Source organism: Lampris incognitus, chromosome 2 (genome assembly GCF_029633865.1).
Source record: "Lampris incognitus isolate fLamInc1 chromosome 2, fLamInc1.hap2, whole genome shotgun sequence".
Classification (NCBI taxonomy): domain Eukaryota; kingdom Metazoa; phylum Chordata; class Actinopteri; order Lampriformes; family Lampridae; genus Lampris; species Lampris incognitus.
Genome location: NC_079212.1, coordinates 137,652,458 through 137,669,858, shown reverse-complemented (window position 1 = coordinate 137,669,858; position 17,401 = coordinate 137,652,458). Strand labels below are relative to the sequence as shown.

Genomic DNA, 17,401 nt, shown 5'->3' with positions numbered 1-17,401 from the left:
ATTTAGTAAAGAATCTTATTTTTACTGCACTGGCTAAAAAGAAATCAAACTGCCACAGGCAACAATTTCCCAATTTGACATCGCTGTCAAAAAGTCCATCCTCACAACCTCTGTAACTGTCTAGTTGTGGTAAGCCACCAGATGAACGTCATCCAGTCCAGCCAAGAAGGCCGCCTTCTCTCTAGGACCTCCTCAACTCCAGGCCCAAGACTCGTACAGCCAGGATTATTACTGACCACACTCGTACACATATTTTAAGCTGTTTTTTTTCTTTTCTTAAAGGGGGACGATCACAATATTCAACATTATCTCAATAAATACTACGATGTAGGGATAGCAGCTGAAAATGTGCGGGAAAATGTCCGCCGGCAACATCACTGGTGTATGACCTGTGAACGTGAAAACTAAAACCGTTACTTCCTGGTTTGCCTCATCCTTCAGCGGGCTACATTGAAATAGGCTGCATTATACATACAGAAATGCAAATAACAATACTACATACAGCTGTTGTAGCAAAGGCCACCACATGTTATATAGACAGTGATTTACAGATTAGTTATAACCGTTAAATTGAAACAACCACAAACCAAACAGTAGGAAATGTGAAGCAACTGAAGAGACAAAGTTACTTAAAGAATAACACAATGGCCGTATAGGGCCAGGCAGCCGTTTTTCAGCGGACCGTTTAGCAAAACAAGCTAACTAGCTATAAATTCAATAAACGTAACACGAGCGCTAATTGGCTAACACGAGTTCTAACTGGCTAATGCTGCCTCTTTGAGCAAGCCCTGTGCTGTTATACTTTTCTATACAGCAATAACTTCATTCAATGAATTCAAATTATAATTACGCTTTATCTCTATTCACGTCTCTCACATTCAAGGTACCATGGATATAGACCAAAATAGCCAGGGAGTGTTCAAAGAGACAGACAAACAGACAGAAAGACTGCAGGAGTATATAATGCAAGCCCGCTAAATTGTTAACAGGCTACTTTTCCTCTAAGCAAGGGGCTGCAAATCATCTAACTTTGAATGTCTGTGGGGCAGAATGCTTTATTATGTTCTGCACGTGCTATGAATTGGCAGTGTCTACTGTCAAGCACTCCTCTGTGGATGTCTGAGTGTGTGTGTGTGTGTGTGTGTGTGTGTGTGTGTGTGTGTGTGTGCCTTTAACATTAGCATTTGGTTTGAATGCTTACATGCACATCTTACAACCTGCTTATCAAGTAATAGATGTTCTAACAATGTTTGAATTTGAGTTTCTATGAGTATCCAGAGGGGGATTACTTTTTCCACTGACACAAGACTGTCCCTGCTTATTTCTCGCGTAAACCCTCCCTCTCATCCATATTCTACCAACACAACTCTGAATCACTGCCTGTGTGATTGAGAGATGACAGAAAGAATGGGAAAGACAGAAGTACATGTCAGTGAATCTGTGTCACAAAGAAAAAGATGTTTGTTGTGTGCGCACAAGCAAGCGCAATGTGCTTGTGTGTGTGTGTGCATGTGTGTCTTTAACTAGCCAACCAGGCCTAGCCTGCAGGAAATGCAGCCAAAGCAATCATTTAAAATGCAGCACCAGTCAATGCAGGCAATTGAAATGCCACACAAGCTATCCTCTCACAACCCTGCAGCACGGCTTTCAAAACGCAGATAGCACTCGGCTAAATGCACTATTTCATACAACTACAAATATGCTTCCGAGTACAAATGGATCTTCTGTGTATCTGTATGTATGTAGGAGTGTGTGTGTCTGTCTATCTATCTAGCTAGCTTTTTACATTTGCTTTAGGAAGTGTAGTGTGCTTTAAATTCCTCTGAATTGCCACTAAATGCATTAGAAACATTTTAATATATTTTTGTCAGGTCTAGAACTTCAGTTTTACCGTAGCCATCTAAGCAATTGTGCTCCCATGCAATCCAAGCTCTGTTTGAGTAGTGCTTGAGTAGACAAAAAAATTATGGGCTAGATAGGTCAGTCCTTTCTCTCTGTATTTCCTCACTGTAGCGCTCTCTTTCTCCTTACCATGCACACACACACACACACACACACACACACACACACACACACACAGCGTGAAGCAAAATCGCAAAGGTATGACAAAAGCCTAAGGGAACTGTGAGAAATTTTCATTGAGGAATTTCTCACTCCACAGCGATACCCCTTCCCCACTCCACTTGGTACGATCCATCACATTGAGCGTCACAACATGGTGTTAGTCCAGTGTGCACCTGGAGGAGTGGGGGTGGAGGGGAGGTTGCGTGCATGCTAAACTACATCTGGAAATGCTATGCAGATATACTCTCAGCAGCACGAGAGTCTAGCTTTTGACTTTTCAACAATCCTGAAAGGAGGCACACCAAGTGCAGATGTGGATGGACAGAGAAGTTAGAGCTTGCACACGCACACATACAGACACACATTTTGAAATTAGGCACCACAACATAGGTCTCTGCCCAGAAGGGGATCAAATAGCAGGGTAAACCGGTTGCCATTACGTCACTGCAAGGTACTATATAGAACAACAGGGATTTGCACAAAAGCCCCATAGTTGCCCTTTCAGTTACCTTATAACTATGGTATTATGAATGGGCTGATCTGTGTGGCTACTGTGCACACACACTCGCACACATACCCACTTTATTACTGTAATACAATCCTAAAACTGCTTGTTGAGTCACACACACAATGAAACACAGACTTACACAAACAGCCATGCACAATATATGCATGCTGCCGTTTCTGCTTAATAATTTACCCCAACCTACGAGGAGTCAACGAGGGCAATCTCAACAAGGCTGCTGCAGGCTTCGAAGCACCACTTCCATACTCTTTGGCTCTGAATGTAAACTTTCCACAGCCTGATGAAATATCAGACACGTTTTTTCTTTCAGACCAGGTCATAAATATTGCGCCACTCTTTTACCACACCTCTTCCTCTAATAAAGCTGCAGGTGAATTCACGTTTCAACACCTCACTCCCAAGGTAGTGACACAACAAGTCTCACCACAATGGGCTAATATGGGAATTGGACATGAAAAAAAAATACATATATATATATATACAATTTATTTGAATTACTGGATTTTATATATATATTTGTTGTTGCTCTTCCAACATTTAATTCCAACATTTAGATTCAAGAAAAATTCACGTTTCTGTACAATACCTTTAAAAGACTTGATAAGTTTTAAACCTTGATTTACTCGACAGTATCTACAGGACAAGGTACCCGAGGTTGAACATGAGCAAAATAACAAGCTGTAAGTGGCTGAAAATAGATTTGGTACAATATCTTAAACTCAAGCAGATTTCAGAATGATGACAGAACCAGTAAATCAGTGACTCAGTACAGGCTCTTTATCTTTTAGGTCTGGATAAGAACTTCACTCGACAAATAGAAAGCCAGGTCTTTTTGTCTAATCTCGGGGCTTTTCGTCAGTCAATCAGACATGAAAGTGTTGAGGATGACCCCTCCCTGCCCAACTGCGCTACCTCACTCACTTTATTGGTCAGTCTGAAATGCAGGTGTCATAAAGAGAAGGCCGTTAAACAAGAATAACTAGACAGTGTTGACAAGAGCATGCTTGGGCAGAAACAGAGACGAACTGCCTTGGTCCATATCAGTGATGACTTGAGGAATTCAGGAATGCAGACAGATGTACTGTGTTTCTGTGAGGACTGGTCGAATTGGCCCATGTTAAAGGGCCCATACAGGTGTTTTTGCACGTTTCAGCCCAGTTTCGCCCCCCCCCCCTTTTTTCTCCTCAGTTGTATTTGGCCATTTACCCCACTCGAGCCGTCCTGGTTGCTGCTCCACCCCCTCTGCAGATCCGGGGAGGGCTGCAGACTACCACATGCCTCCTCCGATACATGTGGAGTCGCCGGCTGCTTCTTTTCACCTGACAGTGAGGGGTTTCGCCAGGGGGACATAGCGCATGGGAGGATCCCGTTATTCCCCCCCAGTTCCCCCCTCCCCCCTGAACAGGCGCCCTGACCGACCAGAGGCGCTAGTGCAGCGACCAGGACACATAACCAAATCCGGCTTCCCACCCACAGACACGGCCAGTTGTGTCCGTAGGGATGCCCGACCAAGCCGGAGGTAAGACGGGGATTCAACCTGGCGATCCCCGTGTTGGCAGGCAACGGAATAGACCACCATGCCACCTGGAAGCCCTTCATCATGTATTCTTTACATTAGATTTTTGAATAGTTACCCAGTTCCCCTATTTTCTTTAAAGTTACAATCCTTAATCCAAATGTAAACAAAAGGGTAACCCTGCTACCAAAATACAGAACCTGCCATCACTCCCAAATTGATTGAAAGGTCTGTTAATACAAGGACAAATACTAAACAACGAATAAACCTGAGTTTTGAAAGTGGCAGTAGGCAACTTTTTTTGCTTTAACTTATCATTATGAAGTAAACACTGATTGCAGGGTATAATGGCTGTAGATTAATGACACCACCAGCATTTAGATTGGTTCCCTATAAGCCGTTCTTTAACTATCCAAATCTGTCTGCCACTGGGTACAATCTCGCGGGAAAATTAAGGCTCGATTTACGGCACAAAGGAAGTGCGTCGACCATTGCGCAAACAAAACAGGGAGAGCGGTTTTATTCATTTTAATTTTATTAAAGCACTCTTGTTTTCCCCGGTAACTATCGGTAGCTATTCCCAGTAGCGGACATAGCCGACAGTGGAACAACCAAAGTGACAGTGGAAACTACCCGGCAGGAGAATAAGAACCCCATTGATGGAGGAGGCAAAGAACGCGAAGAGGGAGAGTGACAGAAACAAGTAAAACAAGAGTGAACCTTGGACAGGCATTCACTCGATGGAGGGAGATTTGGTGTTGTATCAAACTCTGTTTCCCCATCAAGATCTGTTTCCCCCTAGCCAGATGAAAACGTTAGCGTGGAAATATGTTAGCTGTCAGTTACGATTAGGTTAAGGTAAGCGTTAGGTTAAGGTTAGGTTAGGTTAAGGTTAATCAAGTGTCCCGGTGTTGTATTAAACTCTGGCTAGAGGGACACAGATCTCGAAGGGGGAAACAGAGTTTGATACAACACCCGGGACTTGAGAAGGTTCCAAACTGACGCTCAGTTTGCATTCTTTCTACTGGATCAGTAAGTAACACAACCTGCCTTATTAATACTTGTTTTAGTCTGCCTTTATCATAGCACTGAGATCGGGGTTTCTAGTTCAAATTGGGATTCTTACGGTTGTTTCTTGCTTGGGACATTAGCCAGGCTGATAATAAACAGAAAGCGATCCGGTTGTCTTTGCGACAGCGGCGCAAACAATAATACCACTTGCAAACGCTGGGGGGTGAAAATTTGCCTAGTGACGCTTTAATTATGCTCTAAAAGGTTTGTATACACCAGTAATGGTGATAAATATTAATGTAAAACAAGCCCATATTTTCAATTACAATCGGTTGAGAAGGACACAAAATACTTATTTTCAATCTATATCTCAAACTTTTCATTTTGATCTGTAAATATGCCTACATTTTATGCGGTCAAATACATCACAGATTGGATCATTAATTCAAAAGTTCAGGTGATGAACTCACTGTAAAATTCTCTGCTTTTCTGGCTAATATCTCTGTCGCCACGAAAATGTCACTGACATCTGAATTTTGTTTATAAAACCGTCTTTTTGCCGGGAACTGTTTTCTTGCAGAGACATGCATTGTGTTTTGCAGGTGTCTTCAAGTGTGTTGTGACTACCCAGTCAATTTCTCAAATCAAGTTGCACTTTCAGTAGCGTTATCCACCAATGATAATGTAACTCTGAGGAAAACATAAAGGCTACTAATCGTTCACTGTCGTAGATTATATATCTCAAGCAAGTTTCAAGTCTGCAAGTTGATTTTCATACCACATTGAAATTAATGGAAACCAGCAGCTCTGCGGAAGGTAGAAGTGTATTCAAAAATCTAAAACACTATGCTTTGGAAATGGTCAGTAGTAATGTAAAGTATCTATACTTTATACTTTTCTTTTATACTTGTCGTAAATGGGCGTAAAACATGCAAAAACACTGGTATGGTCCGTTAATGCTTATGAAAATACTACTTGACACACTATGCCACTGACACATATATACAACTATCAGCACTATATAGATCTTTATATAGTCTGAAGCAAAACACTGTGACAAAATAACATGAATACCAAGGAGCTTTACAGACTATACCACAAAGCTTGTTGTGTCTACATTATTGTGTGCTGTGCCATAAACCCGGAAAACCTATTTTCTAAATACAAGGGTCACTTTAGCGACCTCAAAAACATCCCCTATCGGTCATTTGTGTGTTACCAGCATTCCTTATCAAGGCAACATGACCTGAGGCCAGATTCACAAAACCCTCTTAAGAAAAAACAATTTTCTCAAATGATATTCTTTCATAACTTTAGTTTTGGGCAGCTGGATTCTATAAAAACGTCACAACCAGGTGCCAGGGCGAGATCGTAACATACACCCAAGAAGAAGCTACGACAATGGAGGACACGGCTCCGAAAAGGTGCAAATATAGCGAGGTGAAACGTCAAGTGGACAAAGCTCATTCCAAAACGAGAATCTGGGCTCGGCTTTCACCCGCTGGCAAGCGCTGAAGGAGAGGATGGGAATGAGGAGAAGAAAGAAGAAAGCCACTTTATTTTGTCATTGTACAGGTTACAATGAAATGTATTCTCTGTATTTAACCCATCCTGTTGTATAGGAGCAGAGGGCAGCTGCAGCGCCCGGGGACCAACTCCAGTTCTTTTTTCCATTGCCTTGCTCAGGGGCACAGACAGGAGTATTAACCCTAACATGCATGTCTTTTTGATGGTGGGAGGAAACCGGAGCACCCGGAGGAAACCCACGCAGACACGGGGAGAACATGCAAACTCCACGCAGAAAGGACCTGGGACGGCCTAACCACTGGGCCGCCGTGCTGCCCCGCCAAGAGCTACGTGGAGTTGGCCCGTACACTGGGATGTGTTCTGGCAGCTGCAGTCAGGGGGCGTACTTCTGGTGTCATTGAGTCAGGGAGGAAGATCCAACTTCGAATGTTGTGTTTACAAACCACAACCGACAAACCTTATTCATTTTACCTTTAACAACACTGGCCTAAAGTATTTCTAAAAGCAACTTGTTGCTGGAGGACAATAAACACAATATCAAACAGGAAGGGGAAAATGAGACTACAAGAGATAGGATAATATAGCCATACTGTAATAAGGGATTGTGAGGTTTCACCTTCATTTTGAGTATTTTTTTTAAGGTTTTAATGGTTAAGACGGTTGTGAATTCGTCCATCAACCTTTTATTTAACACTCCTAAGAGATATTTTGCAAGTTTTGTTCAGTTGCATACACTTTAAAGAAAGAAGATGTATGTGTAGAGCTAGGTTATGTGAATAACTCCTATGGCTGAAACGTTACACGGCCCATACAAATGAATAGATCATATTTAAAACTGCACTGTTGGGGCATCCGGTTAGCGTGACAGTTTATTCTGTTGCCTACCAACACGGGGATCGCCGGTTCAAATCCCCATGTTACCTCTGGCTTGGTCGGGCGCCCCTACAGACACAATTAGCCGTGTCTGTGGGTGGGAAGCCGGATGTGGTCATGTGACCTGGTCGCTGCACTATCGCTTCCTCTGGTTGGTCAGGGTGCCTGTTCGGGGGGGTGAAATGGGGGGAATAGCATGATCCTCCCACGTGCTATGTCCCCCTGGCGAATATCCTCACTGTCAGGTGAAAAGAAGCGGCTGGCGACTCCACATGTATCGGAGGAGGCATGTGGTAGTCTGCAGCCCTTCCCAGATCGGCAGAGGGGGTGGGGAGCAGCGACCAGGATGGCTCGGAAGAGCGGGATAATTGGCCAAGTACAATCGGGGGGAAAGGGGGGGAGGGGGAATAAGGAGAAAAAAACTGCACCGACTCCACTGGAAATCCCCGATCAACTGTTATTCGCTGCAGCAACAACAATGGATCAGTAGGCTGCCTTTTACCAAAGCTTTTCAAAACACTCGGGATTTTTCTTGGGATTAAAAAAAAAGAAAGGCCTTCATCGCTAAAACGGGGAGGGGGGGTAGAAAAGCAATTTTTGATCTTTTGCATCTCAGGGATTCTTGCAGGTGCTTAGAGTTATTCTTGTGTGTTATTTGCATGAGATGTTCACTTCCCGTCTGCAAAATCAAGCGGACAGCGTTTCACTTGCCCGGACAGAAATTGCAGCTCATGCCCTCATAAAGACTTGCAGGCAAATGCCCTGTCAACACAACTGCCATAACAGCTCTGGTGCCCCCTGAGTAAGAGAAAAATGTCAGTGACTCAACAAGAAAGAAATGTTTACTCTCCGTCCATGCTGAAATTACTACAGCTGATGTTATTCTGGAAACTGGGACCTTTATTGATTGTATGGTTTAACGAACCAATCTGCCTCAGAGTGTCAAGTTGCTGTTTATCGATTTTAAAGTTGTGATGGTGCGGGTTTCTGGGTAAAATAATCAGAAATTGCCTATTTTTAGCTATGTTGTTTGTAGCAAGTGAAGCCAGGACGTGTCTCTTCAGATCTACAATGGAGTAATTTTTGACTTGCTGTGTTAACTGTGAAAACGGGGACAAAAATAGAGTCAGAACAAGCAACAAAAGAGCATCTGACAACGGTATAAATACAGACGAGACAGTGCAACATGGGGGGGGGGGGCAACGTAGGCTAGTTAGGACCAGTTCTGCTGAGTAAAGCTTAATGTGAGTTGGTCCTTCCTGCTGGTCCTCTGACAGCAGTGTTGGGGACACAGAAAGTGACGTCTCCCTCTTTTTCCACAACATTCCCTCTTTGTGCTCCCCCTCTGCCTCTCCCTATCTCTGTCTCTCTTGTTCGCTCATCAATCCTCCTTTCTATGCCCTCTTTTCCTTAGGACGTTTGTATGGTCCAGCTTTGTTGTGGTGCAAAATCCAGTAAAACTATGCAATGTTTTCTCACACGCACACACACATGCACACACAAAGAGCTGCAAAAAGCAAAGATTTGAATCTGTTGAAACCTGCAGAATTTACTCTTTCTGTCCGAATTTGTTTTCTTTGCAAACACTGGTAGTTGCATGTTCCAGTCAGCCTATCCTCCTGTGCCACCGTCCCAATGCCAGAAAATCCCCTTTACCCCATAATGCATGCGACCAAATACAGACTCAAATCAGAAATCCACACCCGATGGAGCTGTGAAAGATCTAAGATGATACCCAAACTCATTCACGATCAGTCGACCACAAGTCCTCTAGAGCTACAGAAAGGTGCAGGCACAAACATAAATCCTTGGTTTGCAGTAATATTACCACACCCCCCCCCACAAAAAAGTGCATTTATTTGTGTTGTCCAATAACTACTGCATTCTCTGCACATAGAAGAATTAAGAGGTGGGGGGGCATGTCTTGATGAGGTTTTGCCATAATAGGATCACAGTACCCCACATAGCCCAGGCAGCACGTTAACATGACAGCCCCCCCCCCCATAATAACTAGGAGGACAATGGCAAACTATTTCTCACCTTAAAGGAGTACTTCCGGGTGATGTTATCCAAGGGCTGGACCCCTCCGATCTGGAAACTCAGCAGCGGCAGGCTCCCCAACACCGTATCTTCTTTGTCATCTAGATAAGACAAAGTCAAAATTTAGATCTGACTAAAACATGACACATCTCTGTGGTCCAGAATTTCAATAAACAAAAAAAAAGAAGATCAATAGAATCAAGCAAAGTCACACCTGCAAAAATCCAGACTTTAAACCCAAACAAACCCTGACCACTCAGGTTTGAAACCTACGAAGCAAAGTGTAAACACACAAGTCAAAACGTATTCTGCCGTGCGGCGCGCTCTGCACAGGGCGGGATTTGAAGACCAATCTGAAGGCACACGCTCTCTTTCCAATGTAAGTGCTTCCTAGAATAGATATCCATTATGGTCCTGGTGTTCCCGTGATAACAGATGGTAATAGTTCACACACTCACACACAGGATCTGAATGATGTGCAGTAAAAAAAAAAAGAAAAAAGGATGGCGCAGGAAAAAGAGGGAGCAAGACACAAGTGCTGATTAAATAATGGAAGACATCATCAAAATTTCAGCAGCTGCGAGGGAATCCAGAGAGCCACCTGTTCTGTCTTCTTCTCACTGTGTGTGTCTCTCTCTCTCTCTGTCACTGTGCCTGCTCTCTCTATTCCCTCCCTTCCTTCATTATAGCCACTGGACAGAGCTCTACGCAGAAGCAAGAGGCTCCCTCTCTAGCTTTGTATTAGTGTATGTATCAGAGAGAAAACAGGGAGAGGGAGAGGGAGAGAGAGAGAGAGAGAGAGAGAGAGGGGAGAGAGAGAGAGAAAGGAGGGAGGGGGAAGGTTGCGGTGGGGGTTGTTTTGTGCGAGCATACAATACGCTGTTCTCTGTTTGTGTGTGTGTGTGTGTGTGTGTGTGTGTGTGTGTATGGGAGAGGTTGAGATAATGATCAGCCAATGTGACTCAGTGTTGCTGGAATCTTGGCCCCCGGCCAAACTGTACCTGCCAAGCACCAATAGCAAACCAAGAGCTCATAGACGAAACATACCAAGGTATGGCAGGTTAAAAAATAAATAAATACCACACCTGTCTCACCACTCCTTGTTCATTTTGCTGCCATTGCACACGTGTGGTTATTGCCAATGGATCATTGAAAACTTGGTTCATATAGCACATTCAGGACATTAAAATACAGCGCAACGCATTTTACATTATGTCAAAGTGCACGGATAAAAAGTTGGTAATGACGAAAGAAGAAAACAAGCAGATAAGACAATGTATTACATAATTAAGAGAAAATAAAAATTTAAAAAAAATAAAAAAATAAAAATAATATAGTCCAGTGGGTCAGTAATTCTTTATGAGACAGTACAGGCCTGTTTCATGCCATAAGCAATCATCAGCTGTCAAAAATAATAGATAAATAATAATATATATAAAAAAATATATTCAAACTTAATAAAATGGAGAAGAGTATATAAACGGATAATGAAATACCATGACATGACAGAATCTGTGATTGATCAACAGCAGGTTAGCTGATGGGGCGGGGGGGGCTGTAGGCAAAGGGACGATTAAAAAGATATTTTCAGTAAGCGTCTATTTAGGGTCGTCGACTTTTCCCACAGACTCCCACTGAAATGACCCAAATGTGACGTCTCTTTGAATTTTGACGATGAAGTTCAACATTTAAAAAATGTCTCATGAAAATTTTAAGTGTCACTTGAAAGCCAAGCACAGAGTGCTGCAGAACAAGCTCTTTGTGCGTTTCCTCTGCAGTTTTGGGGAGTGTAGTGCCAGGTGAAAATCGGCAGAAATCGCTTTTACAAGACGACCAGAAGTAATTCACCAAACAAAATAACACACAGGGCATGTTTTTACACAATCATGGAAAACTAAAGGCAAAATCAGTCACACGGTAAGAAACACTCGTGTTAGTGCGACTGCAGCAGTTGGGTTCCTGAATAAGAGAGAATCTTGGTATGATGAAGCACTTCCTAGGACATACTATTATTTCAAAACAGAAAGCAAATTAATACAAAGGCAAAGGGCTTTAGTTATTATACAATTCATCCATCCATCCTTTATCCAAACCACTTATCCTGCTCTCAGGGTCGCGGGGACGCTGGAGCCTATCCCAGCAGACATTGGGCGGCAGGCAGGGAGACACCCTGGACAGGCTGCCAGTCCATCACAGGGCCTCCGTCGTGTCCACGAGCAGCAATCAGATAGGTAGGGGGAGTATTTTTGCAAGAGTGACAGCATGATGATGAATAGGGTCTGGCTGTAGCACTGACACTCTCAGCGGTCTATATTACTGTGTGTATCATGCTTCAAATAGGGATAAGTTAGCTTGTGGTGAGCTAGCTGATGGCATGATGATTTGAGGTGACTGACTTCTTGTAATTTGCCCTTCCGGCCCCCCCCCCCGTTATAGTTTTCAGCACAGTCATATCCATCCATTATCTTAACCGCTTAACCTGCTCTCAGGGTCGCGGGGATGCTGGAGCCTATCCCAGCAGTCACTGGGCGGCAGACACCCTGGACAGGCTGCCAGGCCATCACGCCCGCCCCCCCCCCACACCCCACACACACACACACACACACACACACACACACATTCATTCCTAGGGACAATTTAGTACCGCCAATTCACCTGACCTACATGTCCTTGGACAGTGGGAGGAAACCGGAGCACCCGGAGGAAACCCATGCAGATACGGGGAAAATATGCAAACTTCACACAGAAGACGACCCGGGACGACCCACCAAGGTTGGACTACACCGGGGCTCGAACCGAGGAACTTCTTGCTGTGAGGCGACCGTGCTAACCACTGTGCCACCATGGCCCCTGCACAGTCATATTTTGGGAGAAAATGTAGATACAGTCTTGTAATGTGTACTTAAGGAAAGTAGAGTTGTGTGAGCCAACAGTGTAATTTACAATTCAAAATTGTGTTGCAAAATTTATGGAAATTTAATGGTTGACAAACATACCCTGAGACATGATGGCGCTGTGAAGCTAGTCACGCACAGTCACACACAGTGCTCTACAAATATACACCTCAAAACAACCCTAAAAGGGGGACGTCCAGGTAGCGTGGCAGTCTATTCTGTTGCCTACCAACACGGGGATCGCCGGTTTGAATCCCCGTGTTACCTCCGGCTTGGTCGGGCGTCCCTACAGACACCATTGGCCATGTCTGCGGGTGGGAAGCCGGATGTGGGTCTGTGTCCTGCTCGCTGCACTAGCGCCTCCTCTGGTCGGTCGGGGCGCCTGTTCGGGGGGGAACTGGAGGGAATAGCGTAATCCTCCCACGCGCTACGTTCCCCTAGTGAAACTCCTCCCTGTCAGGTGAAAAGAAGCGGCTGGCGACTCCACATGTATCAGAGGAGGCATGTGGTAGTCTGCAGCCCTCCCCGGATCGGCAGAGGGGGTGGAGCAGCAACCGGGACGGCTCGGAAAATAGGGTAATCGGCCAAGTACAATTGGGGAGAAAAGGGGGGAGGCCACAAAAAACCCCTAAAAGGTCAACCTGTTAGGTAATTCACTCCTGATTTTGCAAACTGAAAAACAAACTTTTACCATCCTCCTCTTGATGTACCCTTGAAAAACATCTAACATGCTCACTAAGTAAAATGCACTCGGCCTGTGCTGTATGCTGCAGAGAAGGAAAGACAGCAAACAGGAATGATCCTGGGAATCACTGGGGAAATAATCGGGACTTCAAACCCACACTAAATACGGAGGTCTCCAGGGGGAGTATATATTAGGCCATCTAATTCCTGTGGCACACTGCTGTAACTACACTGCAGCATACCCCCTCAACAGCACGCATAGAAACATACACAAAAAAAATATGTACACTAATCCTTACATAATATACATAATAGGGGTCACAATGGCAATCCTGGTATTGGGTTGTCTGAGGTAATTAATATGTGGGAGAGAAATTTCAAAGGTCTCTTCTCCAGACAGGCTTTAGATTTTGATGATAAATATAATAAGAACACACATATGCTTGAGGGAAAAATGTAATACGTAGAGAGCCAAATATTAAAAGAGGAATATTGTGTAAATGAGGACCTTAATAAGGGTCTTACTCATAATGAAGTTCAAAAGGCTATCAATAAAGCAAAATTGGGAAAAGCAACTGAGGTTGAAAATACACCAAATTAGATATTAAAATCCCCCAAATTATTTGATACTTTGTGCGAATTATTTAAAACATGTTTTGAATCTGGCAAAATATCATCTGTGTGGCTTAAATCTATTATAAATCCAATACCAAAATCCCTAAGTGAGGACCCGAGGGTGCCATTAAATTATAGAGGGATCAGCCTAATGAGCACAGTTTACAAGCTGTTTTCCACTATACTTAATGTGAGGCTCATGTGTATCTAGACAAACAACGGCTTCTCGTGGAAGAGCCAAATGGGTTTCATAAGTCAAGGTCATGTCTTGATCACATCTTTGTATTGTCTACAATTACAGTGAATAGAATTAGTGAAAACAAGGCGGAGGCAGAGCTGAAGGTGGCAGAGTTGAAGATGTTAAGATTTTCATTGGGAGTGACGAAAAAGGACAGGATTAGGAATGAGTATATTAGAGGGACAGCTCAGGTTGGACGGTTTGGAGACAAAGCAAGAGAGACAAGATTGAGATGGTTTGGACATGTGTGGAGGAGAGATGCTGGGTATCCTGGGAGAAGGATGCTGAATATGGAGCTGCCAGGGAAGAGGAAAAGGGGAAGGCCAAAGAGGAGGTTTATGGATGTGGTAAGGGAGGACACGCAGGTGGCTGGTGTGACAGAGGAAGATGCAGAGGACAGGAAGAGATGGAAATGGATGATCTGCTGTGGCAACCCCTAACAGGAGCAGCCGAAAATAGTAGCAGTAGTAGTAGTAGTAGCAGCAGTAGTAGTAGTAGAGAATCAGTGAAAAAAGTCAACATAGACATGCTTTACTGACTTTCATAAAGGCTTTTGATATGATCAAGAGGGATCTTTTAGAAAGAAAGATGAAATAAAGCCCCTTTATTCGACATTGTTTTGTGACAACAAATTTGTTCTCTGCATTTAACCCATCCTATTGTATAGGAGCAGTGGGCAGCTGCAGCACCCCGGGACCAACTCCAGTTCATCTTTCCACTGCCTTGCTCAGGGGCACAGACAGGAGTATTAACCCTAACATGCATGTATTTTTGATGGTGGGAGGAAACCGGAGCACCCGGAGGAAACCCACGCAGACACAGGGAGAACATGCAATCTCCACACAGAAAGGACCTGGGACGGCCTGGGGTTCGAACCCAGGACCTTCTTGCTGTGAGGCATCAGAGCTAACATCTGGGCCACCATACCGCCAAAGCTTATAGACTTATCGAGTGTGGGGTGAGTGGAAAATTCTACAGGGCACTAACAGCTCTTTACAACGAGCCCATAGCCTGTAAGATTGAATGAGCATCACACAAATCGGTTCCCAACCTCATCAAGGGTGAAACAAGGTGATGCTTTGTCCCCCACATTTTTTGCAAATTATATAAAGTTTTTGGCCAAACAAACAAACTGTAAATTTGTGGGCTAATGTGTGGAAGGGAAATGATAAGTATTCTTCTGTATACAGACAACATAGTTTTGCTATCGCCATCCGCAGACATAATGCAGCAGATGCTCTCATACATTGAGTGCTGCAAAAAAATGGAGATTATTTATCACCAAAAAAAAAACTGAAATCAATCACTTTAGAAAACTCTCATTTACCCACAGTACTTAGCAGTTTAAAAGTTGAATCATATGAGCCGAGTTATGCAGACTCATAAATACCTCGGTTTCTATAGTGATAAACATATGAATTTTCTAAAAGGGGTTACGGATCTTGCTGAATCAGCAGGTAGAGCTCTGGGAGGAATCATTGGTAAATGTAAAAATTTGAAGGATATGAGTTTCCAAATACTGCGCCACCGTGCCGTCAGGACTTCGACCAGGTGATTGAAAAGCAAACACCAACAAGGAGTGTGTGGAGTTTGCGTGCTCTCCCCATGTCTGCGTGGGTTTCCTCCGAGTGCTCTGGTTTCCTCCCGCAAGTCCGAAAACACGTACATAGGTCAGGTGAATCGGCCATACTAAATTGTCCCTAGGTGTGAATGTGTTGGCCCTGTGATGGACTGGCGGCCTGTCCAGGGTGTCCCCCTGCCTGCCGCCGAATGACCGCTGGGATAGGCTCCAGCATCCCGTGACCCCAATCGGGATAAGCGGCTTGGATGATGAATGAATGAATGAATGAGTTTCCAAACATACTAAACGGTTTCAAGCTTGTGTGCCCTGTGCTTGATTATACTGTCAGGGTTGGGGGCCTTAGAAATATGTCTGTGTCTGAATCAGTGCAAAACAGTGCTATAGATATTTTCTGGGTCTGCACAAATATGCACCAACGTTGGCTATAGTGGGGGACATGGGATGGGAATCATGTGAGGCTCACTGGGGAGTTATGTATAGCTCCGTTATAGAATCGGTTACTCGATATGGAAGAAAGTAAGTTGACGAGACAAAAATGTACACGGGACAAGCACATTATTGGTTCTTGGTCTAATTTTTCTGCAACTCCGGGTTTGGTGAGGCTTTTTTAATAACAAAAAGCTCAACATTGTTGGTTGTAGAGGATCGGTGTTTGCCAAGGTCACAGGGCAGTGGGCTTATGATATATGGACTAAACCAAAACTACTTATTTTTACGATGATAAAAACTAAATATGGTATGGAGAATTGTGTTGTATATAATTTGTCCCAAAAAAATGAAAGATCTCTATGTGCCCAGCTGAGATCTGGTATTGTAACTCTTGACTGCTGAAACGGGACGGGTATGTTAATCTAGAAGAAGAAGAGTGGACTTGTCCAGTGTGCTGTCTAAATGATATAGAAAATGAGCTACATTTAGTTTTCTACTGTCCTTTTTATTGTGAACTGCGTGACGCTTTGTTCAGTAAGATAAAAATAGACATTGATTTTGTGAATATGCCATCCATTATCCGAGCCGCTTATCCTGCTCTCAGTGTCGCGGGGATGGTGGAGCCTATCCCAGCAGTCATTGGTCAGCAGGTGGGGAGACACCCTGGACAGGCCGCCAGGCCATCACACAGGGCTGACACACACACACATTCATACTTACGGACAATTTTAGTACGGCCGATTCACCTGACCTGCATGTCTTTGGGCTGTCGGAGGAAACCGGAGCCCCCGGAGGAAACCCACGCAGACACGGGGAGAACATGCAAACTCCACACAGAGGATGACCCCCAAGGTTGGACAACTCCGGGGCTAGAACCCAGGACCTTCTTGCTGTGAGGCGACCGCGCTAACCACTGCGCCACCGTGCCACACAACTGACTGTGAATATGGAATAATGCAAAAAGACTGAGTTGGCTGTTCACCTATGAAACATATAAATTAGCCAGTTATCTGGAGAAAGCCTGGGAGAAGGGGTGGGGGGGAACTCTTTACTGAGATAATTTCTAGATATGCAACCGTTCTTCATGTGAACAGCTCATTTAGGATCATTTTTTCGTTTGGTTTTTATTTTGTTTGTGTTTCTTTTCCTTTTTCAACATGCTTTGTATGTGCCGTATATGCATTTGTATATACCGGAAGATGTAGTATGTGCTGTAAGTGGTGGTGTCATGCAATACCAGATGGGACGGGCCAAATGATTGGCATGACACAGAAATAAAAATGAAATGAATAAATGAAGACAAACACAACCAGAAGCCTCGTTTGGGACTGAAAGTAACTGTGGGCCCGTTCGCTGGACGCATTCCAAACAGGATGAAGCTCTCTCCTCACCGTGAGACACG

At 44.0% G+C, this 17,401-nt stretch overlaps 1 protein-coding gene across 1 annotated transcript in view; it reads right to left on the bottom strand.

Moving 5' to 3' along the window:
* The window catches only part of plekha6 (pleckstrin homology domain containing, family A member 6), a 93,513-nt gene that overhangs the window by 59,045 nt on the left and 17,067 nt on the right, over positions 1–17,401 (bottom strand). The window contains exon 6 of the mRNA XM_056273327.1: positions 9,558–9,658. Within this exon, the coding sequence (XP_056129302.1) occupies positions 9,558–9,658 (101 nt within the window). The remainder of the gene's footprint in view (positions 1–9,557; positions 9,659–17,401) is intronic.